Genomic DNA, 23,237 nt, shown 5'->3' on the forward strand with positions numbered 1-23,237 from the left:
ATTATGAACATTCAAACATGTTTCTTTACCACACATTATTTCCTGATATATCTCTCTAAGGTTTAAAAAAAAAAAAGAGAGAGAAGTTATGAAGAACAATAGGGCTTTTTAAAAAACTACTTATTTTACTTTTTAAAAGTATTCAGTGATTTCCCAGCTCCTAACTTCCAATTTCTATTATATAGTTCTGATATTTTTATATTATTCAATCTCTTCAGACTCAATTTCTTTTCTAATTATAGTTTCCATAGTTGTTACCATTAGTTATATAGAAATGGAATGTTCACCACTGTGCTGCTTTGATTTTTTATACTAATGTCCATTTTGGAGATTATTTTTATCTAAAATCATTATTAAGCAGATTCTTCAAGAAGGACTCATAGAAGCTATATTCTCTGAAAGGCTTTATTTTATTTTTAAAAATATTTTTAAAAATTTATTTCTCTCTCCTCTTCCCCCCCAGATTGTCTGCTCTCTGTGTCCATTCGCTGCATGTTCTTCTGTGACCGCTTCTATCCTTATCAGTGGCACTGAGAATCTGTGTTTCTTTTTGTTGCATCATCTTGTTGTATCAGCTCTCTGTGTGTACGGTGCCATTTCTTGGGCAGGTTGCACTTTCTTTTGTGCTGGGTGGCTTTCCTTATGGGGCGCACTCCTTGTGCGTGGGGCTCCCCTACGCAGGGAACACCTCTGCGTGGCATGGCACTCCTTGTGCACATCAGCACTGCGCATGGGCCAACTCCACATGGGTCAAGAAGGCCCAGTGTTTGAAGCTTGGACCTCCCATGTGGTAGGTGGATGCCCTACCAACTGGGCCAAGTCCGCTTCCTTCTGAAAGGCTTTCATGCTTGAGAATATTTGCCTTTTGCCTCTCAAGTTGACAGAAATCTCAGCTGGGTATAATATTCTTAGGTTACACTGCTAGAATTTTTTCTGTTTTCATTTCAGTTTTTTTTTCCTTGAACTATATCTTTGAATATCTCTTCTATAGCAGTTATTCTAATGCCAAATCAGCTGTCTTCCTTATGTAATACATACTTCCAATTGATTTAAGCACTTTGTCTTTATATCTGCCTTCACTAAGACACATAGGAACAGAGTCTCATGGTGGATAAGAACTTTATAAGTATGAGGAAATCTCACGTGCCCTCACTTCCTCTCCTAAACTCAGGAGCACTATCCTACATGTTTGACAGTTTGGAATTTTGTTTAATTTTTAAAGGTAATATTTCTTTCTAAACAAGAATGGCAATAAAGTCTTCAAGGGGGCAAAAACCGGTTCCTAGAATGTCAAAAATCTTAGCTATTACAATGCTTTGTGGCTCTCCAGAGCTCAACTCTATCTGACAAAATCTTATTCCTTAATAATTAATTTCTATTGTTAGAAAGAAATTACATTAATTTAATTTAAATTTAATATAAATTGATTTTACTCCTTAGGGAGGCAATAATGAAGAAAAGGTTGAGAACTAATGTTGTAAAAGATCATTTAATCCACCTTCCTCTGATTCTTAAATCTTTTCAACAGCCATAATCAATAATAGATAGCATTCATTTTGCCCTTATAATGTACCAGACTGTACCTTAGACTCTTGCTACATGGATTATTAAATGAATTCTCACAACATCCAAGATTGGTAGACACTATGATTATCCTTATTTACAAATGAAGAAATTGAAGCTAAGAGAGATTAAACATGTGCCCATACTAAGAATTCCCTGCTGTTCCCATTATACTGTGTTGCCCCTACAAAACAGTACATACTCTTCTTTTTCTAATACCTCTAGAAAATAGGAACTCCTTATCTCCTGAGACGGTTCATTTCATAGTATGATGGTGAAGAATGTGGACATTTTTTTGGGAATAAGTTTCTGTTTAATGGCATATTTCAAACACTGCATGTCCTATAGCATTTGATACTGCAGGAATTTGGATCACAGTATTAGCTGGGGAACATTTAGACCTAAACTATAGAAAGATAATGAGTAGAACCCATAGATATCTTTTCTCATCAGGAACTCTGCAATGCTAATTTTTACACACTCACTGAATACCACAGGAAAGTGACTATTATTAGTATTGATCATAATAAAAGTACAATCCAGGAGTATTCTTTAAGGTAAACTTTAATTCAACAAACATTTATTTACAATTGTTATGTCATTAATGACCTCATTATGTTAGCCATTAATGATTCCAAGTAAAAAAACATCATCCCTGCCCTCAAGAAGCTTCCAATCAAGTAGAAAATGAAACTTATTTAGTTGAATTCAAATTGTTCATACTAATAACAATTCTTTCCTTGTAATTAACCAAGCTAGCCACTGATTGTATTGATGATTTTTCTTGATATTTTAAATAACTGACAGTAATTGACAGTATTATATTGCTAATTATTAACAGAGAAAAACAAAGTACCAGGAATCAAGTTGTATCAATTGTATCAAGTTAATCTCCCCAAGCCTCAATTTCCTCATCTAGAAAATAGGGATAATATATCCTTACAGCATTGGGATGTGAGGGATTAAATATGATGGTTATAAAGCCTTTACCTTTAACCAACATACATTAAATAGTAGGGATATACATAATAATAAAATAGCCCATCTATGTAGGAAAATTTGTGCAATCATCCTTAGTAACAAAAGAGTAACATCAAAGTGGCAAGGAGCCATATTTTACCTAGTAATTGTCAAAAATTTAAGAAATTGATTATTTCAACTGTGTATATGATGAGTAATTTCACATAAAGGACACAGTGTACACTGGACCAAACTTTCCAGAGGACAACTGGCAATATGTATAAAAAGCACACACATACAAATACAATATTTAGGGAAACCACAGCTCCTCCAGTCAACAAAGATGGCAACATAACACACCCCAAGGTGCCAAGCCCCAAAGAATCTTTGAACAAGTAGAAAACAGGCAGAGCCTTTTCCTCAAACTCCAGAAAAACAGTTAAAGAGTTGCAGTAACTGGGCAACTGCTGAACCAAGAAAGAGCAGATTGAAAAAAAATAGATGAAGCTCATGGAGCTTTGCTAACTCCTCTACAATCTCCTTCCTGGCACAGTGCGGAGCCAGCCTGCAATCCCAAAGTAGGTCCCCGGCCCTGTACCAGGGGGTGAAGAATAAACTCTATGTGCACACCAGGGTGTGCCTATGTGTCGGTGCCAATCTATTGGGTAGAAGACTGAAAGACTGAACCAGAAAACTTGTCTCAGGCTCACCCTCCTAATACTAGTTCTGCAGGCAGAAGCAGCTTGCAAGCAGATACATAAGGAAGAAACAATGAAGTCCAAGCAGCCTGGGGCAAAGGAGTACCTGTTAAGTCTTACAAAAGAGTACCTAAGAGGGGGATATTTGAATTCCTGAAAATAGGAAATTCCTTAGGCCATGAGCAAGCACAAACCTGGGAAAGAAGTAGGCTCCACTCAGGCTTAGATTAGACAAAAGAGGTCCCTCACTTTGCATTTGTCTCTGGCTGATCTTCTTGAAAGAAGACTAAACTCTGAAGGAGACTACCAAACTACCAAAGCACAGCCTTTCTCAGATACTGTGAAAGATGTTTTTAAGTTGGTTTGTTTGTCTTGGTTAGCTTCAGGCAATCAAAGAAAGCCCTATCATCTCACTAGCTGGAGACAAACATAAGGAACAGGCAGCTCAGGGACTAAATCTCAGAGTTAACACTTTAAAATATTAACAGGGACTGTGTGCAACAAAGGATTACAAACAGGATAGGATGGTTATCCAAAGGAACAAGATAAAAATCCAGAAACCATCAATGAAGAGAACCAGACAAACTTAAAAAAACAATCTTCAATATGCTCAAGGAGATAAAGGAAAACACAGAAAAAGAACTAAAAGGTATCAGGAAAGCAATGAATGAACAATATTAGAATCTCAATACAGAGGTGGAATTTTTAAGAGGAAACAATTAGAAATACTTGAGTTGTGGACCACAATAACTGAAGTGAAAAATTCCGTGGAAAGTTTCAACAGCAGATTGGAGCTGCAAAAGAAAGAATCAGTGAACTCAAAGACAACACAATGGAAATGAATCAGGCATTAAAAAAAAAAAAGTGAACTGAGCCTAAGACACTTGTGGGACAGCATACAAATATATGCCTTTTAGGAATCCCAGAAGGAGAAAAAAGAAAGGGACAGAAGGAATATTCAAAGAAATAATGGTGGAAAACTTCCCAAATTTAATGAAAGACATGAATATACATATTCAAGAAGCTCAACAAACACCAAACAGGAATAACTTAAAGAGAATCACACCCAGATATAGACTAGTCAAACAATTAAATTCCAAGGGCAAGAGGAGAGTTCTGAAAGCTGCAAAAGAAAAACAACACACTATGTACAGGAGAGCCTGAATGAGACTAAGTGCCAGTTTCTCAACAGAAACCATGGAGGCAATAATGCAGTGGAAGAAAATATTTTTTTAAATGCTGAAAGAGGTAACAGGATGTGGCTCAAGAGATTGGGCTCCCCTCTACCATATGGGAGGTCCAGGGTTCAATTCCTGGGGCCTCCTGGTGAAGGAAAGCTGGTCTGCATTGTGAGGTGGTCTAAGCAGCGAGCTGGCCCAAGAGGTGAGCTGGCCCATGCAGAGTGCTGGCCCACACAGAGTGCTAAAAGATATGAACCAGTGAATAGGAAAGAAAAAATTAAGATTTATTTTAACTTGTAATTACCTACAATGGTCTTTATGTTTAAGACTTATCCCAATATGTAATAACTTTTTTTGATATTAAAATAATGGCTAGTCAGAGAGTAATGCAATTCTAGCCCTTCTAGCTCTTCATAAAGGCATTTGGCCTGTTTCTCTTCCTGTAAGCAGGAGAACTTCTTGGCAGCAAATTAAACAGAAGAATAGTTCCAACTTAAACAATCTCATTTAATTTCCCTAAACTTAATTTTATTTCTTCATAATTCTATGTATAGCCTGTCAAAAGAAGAACTAATAAAATGAATTCTAACTGAAATAGCAGCAGAACATGCAAAAAAGGAAACATGAAAAAGCTAGTGTGCCCCAAGGGAAGAGGTCCAAGTCCAATGTAACCACACAGAAAAGCTACAGTCTAATAATAATGACAATAAAATAATAGTCACCTTCCCAAGGTCCATCAAAACAAGAATTAGAAAACCGCACTTGAGGAGAATCAATGAATAAACAATCATGCATTGAGCATCCTAGGGCCAATACAAACTGTACAAAATGTGATGCTTATACACAATCAAGTAACTACATAAAGTCAGAGAGGCCAGAGACACAGTGGAAGCCACCAAAAATATGCTTCCTACAGGTCTGTTCATTCACATTAATCTTTTTGGGTGCTTCAGGCAGGAAGTAAATTAATTTGTTTTACCCCAAAACAGAGAAAACATAATACTGGCAATGAGAGCAAAGAACAAAGCCCTCAGTCCAAATAAATGTGACATCAGCTCCAAAACTTTTGGCATTTTTTCATATGTACAAACATGCCTCATTCAGAGTTGAAGAGTATCTTGCAATATGTTAAACCCATTCACATAAAAAGACAGGATTCAATAACAGATCATAACTCTTGCAGTTTATTAATCCTTCTGCACTTCTAAAAAAACCATTTTCCAAAGGCATCACTGCTGGTAGAGCTCAAAGTGCCACTTCAAAACAGAAAACTAATTATAAGACATAAATATCTACAAAACAACATAGCTCCACAAATCTTGACCAATCTGAAAGTGTTCCCTCTTTTTTTGCAGTCAAGATAATCTATCAGTCAGTATACTCTTAAATGGATGAAAATTTCCAGTTATGTTATAATGCAGCATCTAAAAAATTACACAACCAGTGACAGGTAATTGGTCTCAAGGAAAGAATAAAGCACTGGGAATAAAAAAAAACAGGTTCAAGACTTGGCATCTCCAATAACTTTCTATTTGACCCAAGCAAGCCAATATCGTTATACCTCAGTTTACTCACTTGTCAAACAATAATACCTTCTTAACAGGGTTATTCTGAGAAAACAAGGCGAGAATATACATGAAAGTCTTTGAAAGAGTAAAAAAGCACTACAGATCAAATTATATTACTAGTAAAATATACTCTTAAAAACAACTTGATGTAATCTTTCCTTTTGGCGTATGGAGTTGAAAATTTCATTACTTTTTATTTTAAAATATATCAAAAATAAAAGTATACACAAAATGTATATATACAGCTAAAAGAATAATAACTGTTCATGGACCCTGATATATATTCCACTCATTTTAATAATGGAACATACCTAATACTTTTGAGATTCCCGTGTGCTTGCTCCTATCATATTTCTCTTCACTCATTCCAGACTATCCTAAAATTTACATTAATGACTTCCTTGCTTATATTTATAGGATTATCACATTTGTATATATCCCTAAACTATCTAACTATCTATCAATCCACCCATCCATCCTGTTTTTGAACTTTATATAAATGGAATATGCTCTATGTACTTGTCCTTCAAATTCTATGGTATTTTTCTCAGAGTAATTTCTTGACATTATTACCCAACTCTTCCACATAATCCCTAAGGTTAAAGGAATGTATTTCACCCAATTAAAGCAAAGAAAATGAGGACAGTGAAGCTAGCATCTTTATATGATAACAGATAAAGGACAAATCTGTCTACAGTAATTCTGAAAGTAAAGCAAACCAATGACTGTGCTTTACAGCACATTCATACTTTTAGCTTCAATTAAAACTAAAAAATTTCTCTAGTGCTAGGAGCACAATCAAGTAAGTATTTTAAACAGTGGCTTTATATCACTGGTATTTTTGTTTTCATATTAAAGGGGAATTTGTATCAGTTTACTCCAGTGTACTAATATTAGAAAGCCCTAAAAAAATATCCAATTATATTCTTGAAAAGGAAGACAAGAACAAATTAAATAAAAAATATCAAGAGAAGATTTGATTCTCCCTTAGGAGATGAACTGTTGGAAAACCGATAACCATATTACAGAATATTCTGATTAAAGAAGATGGGTCCTGAAATAGGTAATTAGCTTAACACTAACCAATCCAAAGATATCATTCACCTGAGTAAGTGGTGGAAGAATCTCCTTGCATATTTGCTGATTTGGTCTCTATATTCCAATACAGTTGTATCCAGGAGTGGTCTTGTTGGAGCATAGAAGGTTCCAAGGCTTGCCTCAAGCTGTGCTGTGGAATTCAAACATAGCAGCACTAAAACAAGTGGAACTCCTTCAATTACAACAGAACACTCATGTTTGCAGTCAGTCAGGTTTTGCAAACTTGGATGAAATGTGAGCTTGTTGCAGGAAAGATTAAAATATGACAGCTGGTACAAAAACAAACCTGTGTATAAACTTTCACTTGAGGCAAAACTGACAATGACTCTGAGCAACAAAAAGCTGTCAAAACTGAAGAAATCCATAATGAACCAACCTCTCACCACAAATGGGTAATTAAAACAGTGACTCATCAAAGTAACACAGTTTGAACTAGTATTTCCAGTAAAATCAATTCACAGTGTACCCAACATTTGCTCTCTTTAGCTGAAAAGAGAAAACTAGCCTTTCCTTACTGGGAATTGGAATCAGCAGAGTAGAAATGTTTTTAAAATAATTCAAATGAAACCAGCCTATTGGAGTGAGAATATCTCGCTATTACAGTTTTAAGAGAACAGTGAAAGTTCCTGTATCTTCCCTAAATCCTGCCCTAAAACAAGAATCTTGGTTTTGTCTCAGTTTGAAAGCTAACACCCCTGGAAGGAATGATAAGTCAAAACTATTATCAGTCAATGGACCCATTACTAGGAGAGGAGAATTGGTGAGCAGGTTTTGATAAGCCAGAGTGCAAGAGACTGTGTGAGCATTAAATATCTGGTGTTGGAGGTACCAGTCCTGGGGTAAAAAGGCACATTTTGCCTACTTCACCATTTTACCAAGACAGGCCCTTGGGACTGTGTGTTTCTTCCCAGAAATACCTGGAAGTTATGTAATTACCATAATGGCATATGTTCACGATAAGACTCCACAAATTTTTATGCTACTAGCACTGGGTTGAATAAACAATTCCTTATTTAGTAAAACTCTCTGGTTTTAGGCATATTTCAGTTTGAAAGTATTAAAAACCTCATCAGAGTAATTGCTATGGACTTGGCTAAGCTGTTGAAATTTCTTTTTTTAATCTCAAATCTAGTCAGTAAAGTAAGATGAACTTTAGTGGTATTTTCTTTCAAAGCAGCAGTCAATTTAGATTAAAATGGAATACAGCAATGCTATTGTGAAAACAAGCCAGATTCTCTTGCCATTGCTTGTTTTCTTGACAGCATGTTTCGTACATCTGAAATGTTTGAGCCTACATGGAGTACTCATAACTCCCAGCAGAGCTATGGATTCATTAGATAGCCCAGCTTGATGTTTAAGACAGAAATGAAGATCTTGAAGATAACCACAACACTGCTACAAATAAAAGGGCTCACTGGGTTCCACTAATAAAAGGAAAACAAATTACCATGTGAAATTTGTTATATTCAGATAGAATAAATCTCAACAGAGAAGAATACTGAATGTTTTAGAAATGTGTTTTGCAGTTACATGGAGGCAAACACACATACCTACTTAAAATGTACATATTCTGATAACCCAGCATTATGCAAGCTTTTTTATTTTAATAGCCTAGTATCACACAGCTTTTCATTTCCCGTATCTCCCCAATATGTTTCCTTGAAAATATCCTTTATTATGGCAAGGATCTGATAATGCCAATTTGTGAATTCTCTAATATTCTTTCTTACAAAAGAGTAATCTTACAACCTAAATTCACTAAGGTGCTAGCAATTTCTGTGTCCTGAGAGTCAGGATTTTATATTCTCTCTATTTCTTCTTCAACTCTCAATTTAGGGTCTTATACAAGAGATCATGTTTGCGGTAACAGACTTTCCTTAGCACCCGAAAATCTTGAAGTTATACTCTTTAATTTTAACTACTAGCCTTTGAGAACCTACTGTGTGCCAAGCACTGTGCTAGGCATTTTCCCACTGTAGGAATATTAGAATCTCCAGATATGGAATGGACTACCTCCCAAAGCATTTTCAAACATTAAATAAATACTTATTGTGGCCTTTCTGTTAGGCCAAGTCCCAAGATATAGACTTCCTGCAGGAGCATGTTCTCATAGATTTTTCTTTATTCTTTCTAAAAGTATCAAAATGAAAGTTACCCACAGAAGTCTACCTAAATAATATTGTTATGCTTACTTTGTTCTAAGTAGAAAATGGAGCAAGAATATTTATAAACATCCAAAGAAAATAGAAAAAAAAAAAAGACCCCTTGAAGAGGGACCTTTTGACCAAAATGTTGTATATGACACATGTATAGATACACATATATATATTTATATATATATATATTTTTTACAGTGTCTTATCCCTGTTTTGACAATAAATATCTCTTTCCTATATGCAAAATTACTTCTTGAGCAAAGGTAGGGAAATCCAAGCAGGCAGGAGGTCAGTGGTACAAGTTGGAAGAATTGAAGCAAGTAAAAGCCTGGACTGTAATTCTGCTCCCAAAAATGTTGATCTCTAAAGTGAAGGAGGTCCTTTGTCTACCAGACCCCAGAGAATACAACAGTGCTTGATCAAAGTTTGAAATCTGAGCATATTCCATACGAACTGAAATGTATGTCTGCATTTTGAGTTCCAACATAAGCATACAGAGCAAAGTTGTTCTTTATGCTGACAAATACTATACAATAAGTATCATTTGAAAGTAATCATTTGATATCCGATCCTTCCAGTTTTAATGGAGCACTGATAGTTTGTCTTTCTATCTTCAATAACATCACTCAAAAATAGCCTCAAGAAATAACTGTCTTAATAGAATTTACTTTATGTATAGATTTCCAGTCTGACCTTCTCTCTCTGGAGTGAGTTTCTGTCTAAGAAGATGATTTACAATGGCACTCATGCTGAGAAAGCACTGGTGGCCCAGACTGTTCCAGTTCATGCAGCTCAGGACATTTATCGCCTCATAAATCTCATCACAGTGAATGTGCTGGAAGATGATGCCTACTGGGCCCAGCTGTCCTCCTGTGAAGATACCTATCACCAAAAATATGTAAAACCAGGTGAATATTTTAAAATAACAAAGTAGAATAACAAATAACAAAGTTAACTTTTTCATCAAGTAAATAAACAGTAATCATTATTGCATATGTGCTAGAAATGTGGGAGATTTTAGGAGATATGGGTCTGAGGTTAAATTTTCATTTTAAATACCACCTGCCAACTCCATCTAGCTTATATGTGTCATTCAGCACACATTAACTAATTTATACAGCACATTATGACACTGCTTAGACTAAAGGTGAGTAACCATGAGAAGAAGTTTTAGGCAGGCTACAATAGCTAACCGTGTTTTTCCTACTAGTCATCTAGGTCTCTGTCTTATTCAATTAAAAACAGGGTTTTGATATGAGCACAATTTTTATTGATCAGCTTCATTAGTTCTAAGTTGCATCCAGCCTTCAACTCTATACACTCAGCTCTTAAAATGGATTAAGTAAAACAGGAAAAAAATACAAATATCCATGACAAATATCATGGAAATAATGCGACTATATAAATGCTTTTAAGCCCATTTTTATTAAAGGGTACTCTGAATTGATAGAGTCTTCATAGTTATCACATACCAGTTTATTTTAAATTGGTATTTAGAGTTAATTCTCTTTTACTGAAGTATGAAATAATCAGTAGTATCCTATTGGTCCCCTTTACAGCTAATATTTATTATAAAATATCTTGGTACACTATAAATGCATTTGTTTATCCATCTAAAATTAAAGAAAATCAACTTATAATCTTAGAGAACCAAGAGCCCAAAACAAAGGGATGGCGCACGGAGTGGGGGGGAGGATGGGGGGACTTTCTCTTCCGGTTTTATTTTACCATCTCTTAAAGTTAACTGATCTCATTTGAAACCAATAATTTCTTTTAAATTAAATAACAGTAAGTACTAGGACTTTTAGTAAGTTTTTAAAAAATATTTTTGAAATGGCAAACTGTAAAATCTTTTCTTCAGCCAAATATGTTATTGATGTGAGCCTACAGAAACCTCTCAGTACAAATAGGAATACAACTAAATGAGAAAGGTATGTGAAATTACTTTGTAAGATATAAAGTTCTATAAAATATTACTGCAGTTGCTCTCTTTATTATTATCATCATTTAACCAGAATAGTTATGGGTTTCAGGATTTTTAAAAATGTATTACTTCATGAAAAAGATGCTGAAACCCTTCATACTAACTTCAAGTCACATCAAATTGAGAACTTCTGCTAGTGTCTGACATGACTCAACTTGATACAGAATCTGGAGAATTGCCCTGACTATACTAAGCAATAAAACTTTACTATTCTTTTTGTGTTGGTAGAATAGATGAATGCTACTCTCTAAAAGCCTTCACGAGCCTGCAGTCAACACTGGAAGTCTTCATAAATCAAGGTGGTTCCTTGGCAGCAGACATTAACCTGCAGGAACTGTGCAAGAAACAAAATATATGAAATCAGTTGAATCTACCTATACCCTAAGCAATACCTCCACTAGTAGCAAGAGAAAGAACTGAGCCCAGGACAATTCAGACAATATTTTGACTTCTGAGAGCACATTTTGTTGTGTACATCAGCATAAACAAAAAGAGAAACACTAAGCTCCCTAAAATGTCAAATAATTCAGGAGACAAATATTGTAAAGATAGTCCATTTTCTTTTAAGTACAGGGTAGATTAAGAACTATGAGAAGGGGAGCAAGTGTAGCGCAGCAGTTTGAGCACCTGCTTCCCATGTATGAGGTCCCAGGTTCAATCCCTGGTACTTCCTTAAAAATAAATAAATACATATATAAACTAAGATAAGTAAATTTTAATAAAATAAGTAAATGGGATGCTGTGACTTATAATATTTGTAAGTAATTTATTTTTACATTGAATGCATTTATTAGAATCATTAAAACTTTAGTAGGGCTCAAATTAATGAGATTTATTAATATTCATCTAAAATTTGTTGTAGCCTTGGACCTATGCTTATGGCTTTTTTCCAAGCCATACTTTTGGGTTTTATTTACACAAAATAAAAATCCATTATCAAATTTCTGCTTTAGGTCATGATGGAGTAAATGAAACCGAGCTTATGCTTTCACCTTAAACTACCTAGAAAACTGGACAAAATAAATATAATAACTGTTTTCAAACATTGGACAAAGGCAGTATAGGACTATAATTTTGAAAGTAAGGCAAACTAGGAAAGCCTCATGGTTCCTTACTTTTTGCCTAAAAGCACTTTGAAGAGAAAGTAAGATAGAGGAAGTTGAGGCAGCAGGAATTTGTGAGACAGAGAACCAGAATGGAAGGAGATATACAGAGTGAGAACTCAAAAAATGTATAAGCCATCCCTGGGTTCTTAGCATGAAACTTCATGAGCCTGGGTAAGAACAACAGGGAAGCTAAGAGATAAACAATTCCAAGAGCTTATAGAAGGCTAGAATACATTCATGTTTTAACAATTTAGGATTAAGAATCCTTACTGAACATTAAGTAGGTACACAAGAAAGATCACAGCTTAAAAGGATGGCTAAATTATTCTAGAATAAACGCTACTTAAAACCTACCATAAGAAAGCTAAAAAACATACCCTGAAATCATCAAAATGTAGGTTAAGCTGGTAACTTAACTTACTATCTTCCAGAACTAAGTCCAACTCTATCCAAAGGAAGAAATAAAATCCAGCATTTGATAATATAAAATGCACAATGTCTGTTACCTAATAAAAAATTACCATTCATGCCAAGAAGCAGGAAAATATGACCCAAAACTAACAAATCGGCCAATAGAATCATACCCAGAAATAATAGAGATGATAGAATTAGGAGATGAGTATTTTAAATTATAAATATGTTAAAGTTTGTAAAGAAAAACATATATAAATAAGAGAGTAATAGAAGACATATATCATATATATCTTACAGATAATTATCTTATACCTTAAAGGTATCTATATCTTTAAAAAGGAACTTCAGAATGCTAAAAATACAATATCTGAAATGAAAAACTCACTGAATGGGATTACAATGCAGATGAAAAGATCAGTCAGCTTGAAGACATAGTAACAGAAAGTATTCCAACTGAACACTAAGAGAAAAAGATTGATAAAAATTAAGAGACTCAGTGATCTGTTGGGCAATACAAAGTGATCTAATAAAAGTGTAATTACAGACCAAGAAGGAAAGAAGAGAGAGAAAAATGTATTTGAAGAGAAAATGGCTGAAAATTTTTAAAATTTCATGAACCTACATTAACAAATCCAAGGTCAATACAACTCCAAGCAAGATAAACAAAGAAAGCCACACCAAACTAACATATATCATAATCAAATTGTTCAAAAAGTGAGATAAAGAGAAAAGCTTAAAAGCAGCCATAGAAAGACATAATGTACAAAGAAACAAAGAATGATTGCAGACTTTCCATGAGATGTTGAGAAAACCAGCAGACAATGGCAAGACATTTTTAAAATGCTGAAAGAAAAAAAAATTATTACCCAAGAATTCTGTGCCTTTTTAAGAATGGGACTGATACATGAAGAAACAGAGCAAACTTAAATGCATCTAACAACAGAACTCTGAAAGACATAAAACAAAAATGACAACTAAAAGGAGAAGAATCAGATCTACAATTATAGTTAGAGATTTCAGCACTTCTCTCTCATTCACTAAGAAAAAGGTAAACATAAAATCAGTAAAGGCGGCGGACTTGGCCCAGTGGTTAGGGCATCCATCTACCACACGGGAGGTCCCCGGTTCAAACCCTGGGCCTCCTTGACCTGTGTGGAGCTGGCCCATGCGCAGTGCTGATGCACGCAAGGAGTGCCGTGCCATGTAGGGGTGTCCCCCCACCCCACGTGCAAGGAGTGTTCCCCGTAAGGAGAGCCGCCCAGTGAGAAAGAAAGTGCAGCCTGCCCAGGAATGGTGCTTCACACGCAGAGAGATGACGCAGCAAGATGATGCAACAAAAAGAAACACAGATTCCTGTGCCGCTGACAACAACAGAAGCGGACAAAGAAGACACAGCAAATAGACACAGAGAACAGACAACCGGGGTGGGGAGTGGGAGAGAAATAAATAAATAAATAAATAAATAAATAAATAAATAAATCTTTTTTAAAAATCAGTAAAAATATTAAAAACTTGAAAAACATTATCAATGAATTTGACCTAATTGCCATTTCTAAAACCCTCCACCCAACAACAGCAAAATATATTCTTTTTAAGTGCACATAGAACATTCACCAAATACAGCATATTTAGGTAATAAAAACAAGCTTCAATAAATTTGAAAGTTTTTAAATCATATAAAGTATGTTCTCTAACCACAACAGAATTAAATTAGATGTCAATAAGAGAAAGATCTGGAAAACCTCCAAATATTTAGAAATTAAACAATATTCTTCTAAATAACCCATGAGTCAAAGAAGAAATCACAAAATATTTTAGAAAATATTTTGAAATGAATAAAAACAAAAACATGAGATTAAAATTTGTTAGTTATAGCTACAGCAGTGCTTAAGAAGAAATTTCTAGATTTAAATATCTATATTAGAACAAAAGCAAGGTTTAAAATTAACAATGTAGCATTCCATATTAAGAATCTAGAAAAATAGAAGAGTATATTAGCCCACAATAAATAGAAGGAATGAAATAGAAAATGGGCAAAGAGTAGAGAAAACCTATGAGCCCAAAGTTGCGTCTTAAAAAGATCAGTAAAACCAACAAACCTCTGCCAAAACAAAGAAAGAAAAGACACAATTTATCAATATTAAGAATAAAAGAGGGGACATCACTACAGATCTACAGACATTAAAAATCAGGGAATAACATGAATAACTTCATACAAATAAATTAAAAGGCTTGATAGAACTTTTTTGGGATGATGGAAGTGTTCTATATCTTGATTGTGGTGGTGAACACAAGTATATACATATGTCAAAACACACTGAACCACACATTTTAAATGGGTGCAATTTACCTGAAAAACCTTGATTTAAAAATCCATCATCACTCAACTTTGAGAAAAGCATAATGCTGTTTAAAATAGCAGTTCATTTCAAATGGTATGGAATCCAATTTCTAAATTTTTATTTTTATTAGAGAAGTTGTAGGTTTACAGAAAAATCATGCAGAAAATACAGAGTTCCCATATACTCCCCTCACACACAAAGTTTTCCCGATTAACACTTTGCATTAGTGTGGTACCTTTGTTACAACTGATGAAGTGATATTATTATTAATTATATTATTAACTATAGTCAAGAGTTTATACTAGGGTTCACTGCTTGTCTTATATAGTACTATGGGTGTCTAAAAAAATTTATTCTACTAACATAAATATAACCTAAAATTTCCTCTTTTAAACACATTCAAATATATAATTCAGTAGCACTAATTATACTCACAATATTGTGCTATCATCACAACCACCCATGACTAAAACTTTTCCATCATCCCAAACAAACTCTGTACCAATGAAGCATTAACTCCCCACTCCCTACCCCCACTCTGTCCTCTGGTAAGTCTGTATTCTAGTTTGTTTGTTTTAAAGATTTATTTTATTTCTTTCTCTCCCCTTCCCACCCCGCTGTTGTCTGCACTCTTGTGTCAGTTCGCTGTGTACTCTTCTGTGTCCGCTTGCATTCTTGGCAGCACCAGAAATCTGTGTTTCTTTTGGTTGCATCATCTTGCTGCATCAGTTCTCTGTGTGTGCAGTGCCACTCCTGAGCAGGCTGTGCTTTTTTTTCTCCGCCTGGGGTGGCTCTCCTTGTGGGGCGCACTCCTTGCGTGTGGGGCCCCCCTACAAGGGGGACACCCCTGGGTGGCAGGGCACCCCTTGCGCCTGGCAGCGCTGCAGTGGTCCAGCTCATCACAAGGGCCAGAAGGCCCTGGGTTCAAACCCTGGACCTCCTATGTGATAGGCAGATGCTCTATCAGTTGAGCCCTATGAATTTGTTTACTCTAATTATTTCATATCAGTGAGGTCATATAATATTTGTCCTTTTGTGTCTGGCTTATTCCACTCAACATGATGTCTTTAAGCGTCATTGAGTTGTTGCATGTAACAGCACTTCATTCTTTTTCACAGCTGAATAATATTCCACTGTAGGTATATATCACATTTTATTTATCCATTTATTCATTGATGGACACTTGGGTCACTTCTATATTTTGGCAACTGGGAATAATGTGGCTATGAACATTGGTGTGTAAATATATGCTCAAGTCCCTGCTTTCAATTCTTTTGGGTCTATACTTAGAAGTGGAATTGCTGGGTCATATAGTCATTCTATAGGTAATGTTGTGAAGAACCTCCAAAATGTCTTCCACAATGGCTGCACTATTTTACATTCCCACCAACAATGAATGAGTGATCATATTTCTCTGCATCCTCTCCAACACTTGGCAATTTTCTGTTTTCTTTAATAATAGCCACTCTACTGGGTGTGAAATGGTATCTCACTGTGGTATTGATTTATATTTCCTTGATGGCTAATGATGTTGAACATCTTTACATGTGCTTTTTGGCCATTTGTATATCTTTTTTGGAGCAATTGCTATTCAAGTCTTTCACCCATTTTTTAATTGGGTTGTTTGGCTTTTTGTTGTTAAGTTGAAGGATTTCTTTATATATTCTGGATATTAAACCTTTCTCGGATATGTGGTTTCCCAATATATTCTCTTACTGTGTAGGCTGTCATTTTATTTTCATGATAAAGTCCTTTGAGATGCAAACGTTTTTCATTTTAATGCAGTCCCATTTATCCATTTTTTTTTCTTTTGTTGCTTGTGCTTTGGGGGAAAAAGTATAAGAAATCGTTACTAACGCAAGGTCCTAAAGATGCTTCCCCATGTTTTCTTCTAGGAGTTTGATTGTTCTGGCTCTAATATTTAGGCATTTGAGCCATTTTGAGATGGTTTTTGTACAAGGTTTGAGGAAGGGGTCCCCCTTCTCCTAATCCTTGTATCCCTATTACATATCCTATTTTAACACATAACTATAGACTCATTCTTTTGCACATGGACAGTTTTCCTAGCACTATTTGTTCAAGAGACTATTCTTCACTCTTGTCAAAAATAAGTTGGCCACACACGAATATTGATGTCTGAACTCTCAATTCTGTTCCATTTATCTATATGTCTCTCTTTGTGCCAGTAACATGCTGTTTTAATTACTGTGGCTTTGAAATGTTTTAAAATTGAGTAGTGGTAGTCCTCCGACTTTGTTCTTTTTCAAGATGGCTTTGCCCATTTGCGACCCCTTAGCCTTCCATGTAAATTTGATGATGGCTTTTCTATTTGTGCAAAGTATGCGCTTGAAATTTTGATTCCAATTGCACTGAATCTGGAAATTGCTTTGGGTAAATTGACATATTAATAATATAAACAATATTTGTTTTTATCTTCCAGTCCATGCATACAGAATGTCCTTCCATTTATTTAGGTATTCTTTGATTACTTTTAATTTTACCAATGTTTTGTAGTTTCCTGTATAGAAGTCCTTTATATTCTTGGTTGGATTTATTCCTAGATATTTCATTCTTTTAATTGTTATTGTAAATGGAACTTTTTTTTGATATTTTATTCGTATTTTTCATTACTAGTGTATATAAACACTACCAATTTTTGGATGTTAATCTTGTACCCAGCAACTTTGCTGAATTCATTTATTTGTTCTAGTAGCTTTGTTGTGGATTTTTCATGATTTTCTCAATATAGGATCATATCATCTGCGAATAGGGAAAGTTCCACTCCTTTCTTTCCAATTTAGATGCTTTTTATTTCCTTCTCTTGCTATTCTAGCTAGAACTTCCAGTTTGAAGTTGAATAACAGTGGGGACAATAGATATTCTTGTCTTGTTCTTGATTTTAGAAGGAATGATTTCTGCCTTTCACCACAAAGTCACGTTAGCTGTGGGTTTTTCATATATGCCCTTTATCACACTGAGGAAGTTTTCTCTATTCCTAGTTTTCTAAGAACATTTATCAAGAAAAAGTGCGGCATTTTGTCAGATGCCTTTTCCACAATAACTGAGATGATCATACAGTTTTTCCCCTTTGTTTATTAATGTGATATATTACATTAATTGATTTTCTTATATTTAACCACACTTGCATATCAGGTATACATCCCATTTGATCATGAGGGTACAATTCCTTAAATGTGCTTTTGGATTTAGCTAGCTAGTGTTTTGTTTTGTTTTTTTGAAGATTTTTGGATCTATATTCATAGGGGATATTGGTCTGTAAATTTCTTTTCTTGTGATATCTTTATCAAGCTTTGATATGAGGATAAAGTTGGTCTCACAGAATTAGGAAGTGTTCCCTCTTCTTCAATTTGTTGGAAGAGTTTGAGCAAAATTGGGGTTACTTCTTGGAATGTTTGATAAAATTCACTGTAAAGCTAGCTGGTCCTGAGATTTCTTTGTTGGGAGGTTTTTTTTTTAAGATTTATTTATTTATTTCTCTCCCCCACTCCCTGGCCCCAGGTGTCTGTGTCTATTTGCTGTGTGTTCTTCTTTGTCCGTTTCTGTTGTTGTCAGCGGCATGGCAATCTGTGTTTCTTTTTGTTGTGTCATCTTGTTGTGTAGCTCTCGGTGTGTGCAGTGCCATTCCTGGGCAGGCTGCACTTTCTTTTGTGCTGGGCGGCTCTCCTTACAGGGCACACTCCTTGCACGGGGGACACCCCTGCATGGCACAGCACTCTTTGTGGACATCAGCGCTGCATGTAGCCCAGCTCCACACGAGTCAAGGAGGCCCAGGGTTTGAACCAGGGACCTCCCATGTGGTAGACAGACACCCTAACCACTGAGCCAAGTCCACTTCCCTGTTGGGAGTTTTTTGTTGACTGATTCGATCTCTTTACTAGTTATTTGATTGTTGAGATCTTCTATTTCTTTTTAAATCAGTGTAGGTAGTTTATGTGTTTCTAGAAATTTGCCCATTTTTCTAGGTTATCTAATTTATTGGTGTACAGTTGTTCATAGTATCCACTTATTGTCATTTTTGTTATTGTGCGGTCAAGTAATGTGCTGCTTTTCATTTCTGATTTGTTATTTTGTTCTCCTTTTTTGTCAGTATAGTTAAAGGTTTATTGATGTTACTGTTCTTTTCAAAGTAACAACTTTTGGTTTTGTTGATTCTATTGTTTTTTACTCTGTATTTCATTTATCTTGACTCCAGTCTTTGTTATTTCCTTCCTTCTGCTCATTTTGGGTGCTGTTTGGTCTAGATCCTGTAGTTGTGAGGTTAGGTCTCTGATTTGAGATCATTATTCTTTTTTAATGTAAGCATTTAAAGCTATACATATCCATCCCAGCATTGTTTTTGCTGCACTCCATAGGATTTGGTATGTTGTGTTTCCATTTTCATTTGCCTCAAGGTATTTCCTAATTTCCCTTGCTAGGTCTTCTCTGACTTATTGATTGCTTTATTTCCATATATTTGTGAATTTTCCATTTCTCCTTCTGTTATTGTTCTAGCTTCATTACATTGTGGTTGGAAAATACACATTGTATGATTTCAATATTTTTAAAATTTATTGAGACTTCTTTTGTTACTTCCTATATGGTCTATCCTGGAGAATGATCCATGTTCACTCAGGAGAATGTGTATTCTGTTTTCATTGACTGAGGTGTTATACATACGTCTGTTAGGTCTAGTTGGTTTCGTTAATCATTCAAGTCCTGTACTTCCTTATTGATCTTCTGACTAGATGTTCTATCCATTACTGAGAGTGGTGTGTTAAAGTCTCCTACTATTAATGTAGAACCATCAATTTCTCCCTTCCAGTCTGTCAGTATTTGCTCTAGAGAACAGTGTATTTTGCTGCTGCTGGTGATATGTTCTATATATATCTCTTGGGTCTAGCTGATTTAGAGTATCATCAAGTTTTTTATTTCCTTATTGATCTTCTGTCTAGACAGTCTATCCATTATTGAAAGTGGTATATTGAAATCTCCTACTATTAACAGAACCATCTATTCTTCACTTCAAATCTCTCAATGTTTACTTCATGTATATTGGGTCTCTGCCAAAATATTAAGTGTATATATATTTATAACTGCTATATCTTCTTGTTGAATTGAACCCTTTATCAGTATATAATGCATTTCTTTGTCCCTCATACCAGTTTTTTACTTATAAAGTCTACTTTATTTGATATTAGTATAGCTACCTAGCCTTCTTTTGGTTACTACTTGCATAATATATTTTTTTCCATCCTTTTCTTGTTCTTGTGTCTTGAATTTAAGGTGACTCTCTTGTAAACAGCATATAGTTGGGTCATGCTTTTTTATCCATTCTGCCAATCTCTGACTTTAGGCTGTGAAGTTTAATTCTTTTACATTTAAAGTATCTATGGATAATGCAGTACTTTCTTCTGCCATTTTGCTAAACCAATTATTTTGTTAATGCCTACTTTCATATTTTTTTTTTTTGTAAGTACCAATGTGAGGTGCTTCTCATTTCTTTCTGAATATATATTTCATGTATTTTCTTTGTGGTACCATGGGGTTAAAATTCAACCTCCACCTCCACCTTTCTTTTTATACTACAAATTATACATTTGTACATTGTATGTCCAAACCATTGCATTTTAGCACCTGTAAGAAGTAAGAAGAAGTGGAGTTAACACACCAAAAAAAAAAATACAATACCATAGTACTGTCATTTATAAGTACCCATATTGTTGTTTTTAATAGAGTTCTTTATTTCTTTATTCTGCTTTGATCCACTGTCTAGTATCCTTTCCTTTCAGTCTGAAGAACTCCCTTTATCATTGCTTATAGGGCAGATCAAATAGTCATGAACTCCCTCAGCTTTTGTTTATCTGGGAATGTCTTAATCACTCCCTCCTTTTTGAAAGAAAGTCTTGCTGGATATAAAACTCATGGTTGACAGTTATGTTCTTTCAGCACTTTAAATGTTTCATATCACTGCCTTCTTGCCTCCATGGATTCTGATGAGATAATGACACAATCTTATGGGACTTCCTTGTACAATACTCATTGCTTTTCTCTTGCAGCATTCAGATATCTCTCCTTGTCCTTGAAATTTGACAGTTTGACTACTATGTGTCTGGGTATGGCTCTCTTGAGTTTGTTACGTTTGGGGTGTTTTGAGCTTCCTGAAGTATATGTTCACGTTTTTTGTTAAATTTCAGAAATTTTCTGGAATTATTCCTTTGATTCTTTCTTCTGCTTTTTTCTCTCTTTCTCACCTTCTGGGATTCCCATATTGTGCTTATTGGTACACTTAATGGTGTCCCACAGGTCTCTAAGGCTCTGTTCACTTTTTGTATTTCTTTTTATGTTCTGCTCTTCAGCTTGAATCATTTCCATAGTCCTGTCTTGAGTTAACTGATTCTTTCTTCTGCTAGCTCCAATCTGCTGTTGAATTCCTCTTTATTGTGGTCTTCAACTCCTAGTATTTCAGTTTGGTTTTTGATTTTCTTTCTGGAACAATGAGATTCTCATATTGTTCCATTCATCATTTTCCTGGTATTCTTTAGTTTTTCCTTCATTTTTTTCCCTTCATCTCTTTGAGCACACAGAATTCATGTTTTTAATCTTTGTTCCTATGTCCAAAGTCTGATCTTAATGTTGAAATTTTCTGAATTTGTATCCTGATCTTCTGAATGTGCCACCATTTCCTCTTTCTTTGTGTCCTGTAATTTTTTTCTTTTCTTTTTTTTTCTCACACACTATCCCTGATAATATTTTGAAATGTTAACTCTGGGATTTAGTCCCTGAACTCTCTGTTCCTGAAGTTTATATCAAGCTAGCAATATGATTTCCTTGAGTGCTGGGAGGTTACAAAAGGAAACAAACTAGTTAAAAATTTTCTTTCAGAGTCTTTGCAAATTGGCTCTATGTTGGCTGGTGGTTTCCTTTGGAGCCTAAACCTCCTACCAAGAAGATCAGCCCAAGGTGGAAGTGAAGTATAGGGTACTCTCTGTCTCTTCTGAGCCTTCATCTCTGGGCTTGTGCTTCCTTGTGATCTTAGGAAACCCCCAATTTACAAGAATCAGAATGTCTCCCCATTCCCTATGAGATAAACTACCCCTCCCCCATGTTTGATTGTATGTTAAAGCCTGTAATCCTTTGCTTTGACTTGTTTCTTATATTGTGCTAGCTACTCGTTATCTGCAAACTGCTTCTGCCTATAGGGAAAGTTCTGGGAGAGGAAGCCAGAGATAAGTTCCCTGATTCAGTCTTTCTGGCTGTCATCCAAGTGACCAGGACCAACATACAGGCATCCTAGTATGCAGAGGTGTTATTCTGCTCCCTCTAGGACAAGGCCCAGGACTCAGAATGCACAGGATGGTTCCAGTACATACAGGGAAGGCAGTGAGTAATGGGCTAGCCAGGGTGCCATGAGTTTTTCCTCCCAATTTTTTAATATATATATTTTAATTTATTGAAGTATATCACTCATACATAAACATACATAAACAGTAAGTGCATAGTAATAGTTGTGAACTTAAAAACTAACATAGATAACACCATACAGAACTCTCATACCTCACCTTACCATCAATACCTTGCATTGTTGTTAAACATTTTTAACTAATGGTTAAAGAGCATTGTCAAAATATTACTACTAACCAATATTCTTTCATAATTTTTCCTCCCATTTTTAAAGTGACTTTTTCTTGGTTAGCACTCATCCAACTACTGCAACTTTTAATGGTTTTCTAGAGTTCTGAGGAAGATGACCCTGCCAGTTTTTCTGCAGTTCTTCAAATATTCTGTGGGGGAATGTCATCTTGGAGCATCTTAATGCTGCCAACTTGGTTGACCACAGGTCCTCTGGGACTCAATTTTTTTCTGGTGGGGGGACCCAGGTACAGGGATTGAACCTGGGACCTTGTATGTGGGAAGCCAGTGATCAACCACTGAGGTACATCAGCTTATCTGAGTTGGTGTTTTTGTTTGGTTTCCTTGCTATTTGTTTTTGTTTTTTTCAGGAGGCACTGGGAACTGAACCTGGGACCTCCCATGTGAGAGTCGGGAGTTTAACCACTTAAGCCACATCTATTCCCCTGGGATCCAATTTTAACATGACTAGATATCTAATATGTGCCTTACATCTCTTTCCAGTAAAAGTTACTACCAATTTCCACTTGGGTGAAGT

At 35.3% G+C, this 23,237-nt stretch overlaps 1 protein-coding gene across 4 annotated transcripts in view; it reads right to left on the bottom strand.

The window, feature by feature from the left end:
- Positions 1-23,237, bottom strand: part of WDPCP (WD repeat containing planar cell polarity effector) — a 407,401-nt gene that overhangs the window by 173,088 nt on the left and 211,076 nt on the right. For all 4 annotated transcript variants that reach the window (XM_058278665.2, XM_058278668.2, XM_058278667.2 and 1 more), the window contains 2 exons: positions 9,918-10,106; positions 7,075-7,198 (listed from right to left, as the gene is read on the bottom strand). In XM_058278665.2, the coding sequence (XP_058134648.1) occupies positions 7,075-7,198; positions 9,918-10,106 (313 nt within the window). The remainder of the gene's footprint in view (positions 1-7,074; positions 7,199-9,917; positions 10,107-23,237) is intronic.

The sequence above is a fragment of the Dasypus novemcinctus genome, chromosome 17 (assembly GCF_030445035.2).
Source record: "Dasypus novemcinctus isolate mDasNov1 chromosome 17, mDasNov1.1.hap2, whole genome shotgun sequence".
NCBI lineage: Eukaryota > Metazoa > Chordata > Mammalia > Cingulata > Dasypodidae > Dasypus > Dasypus novemcinctus.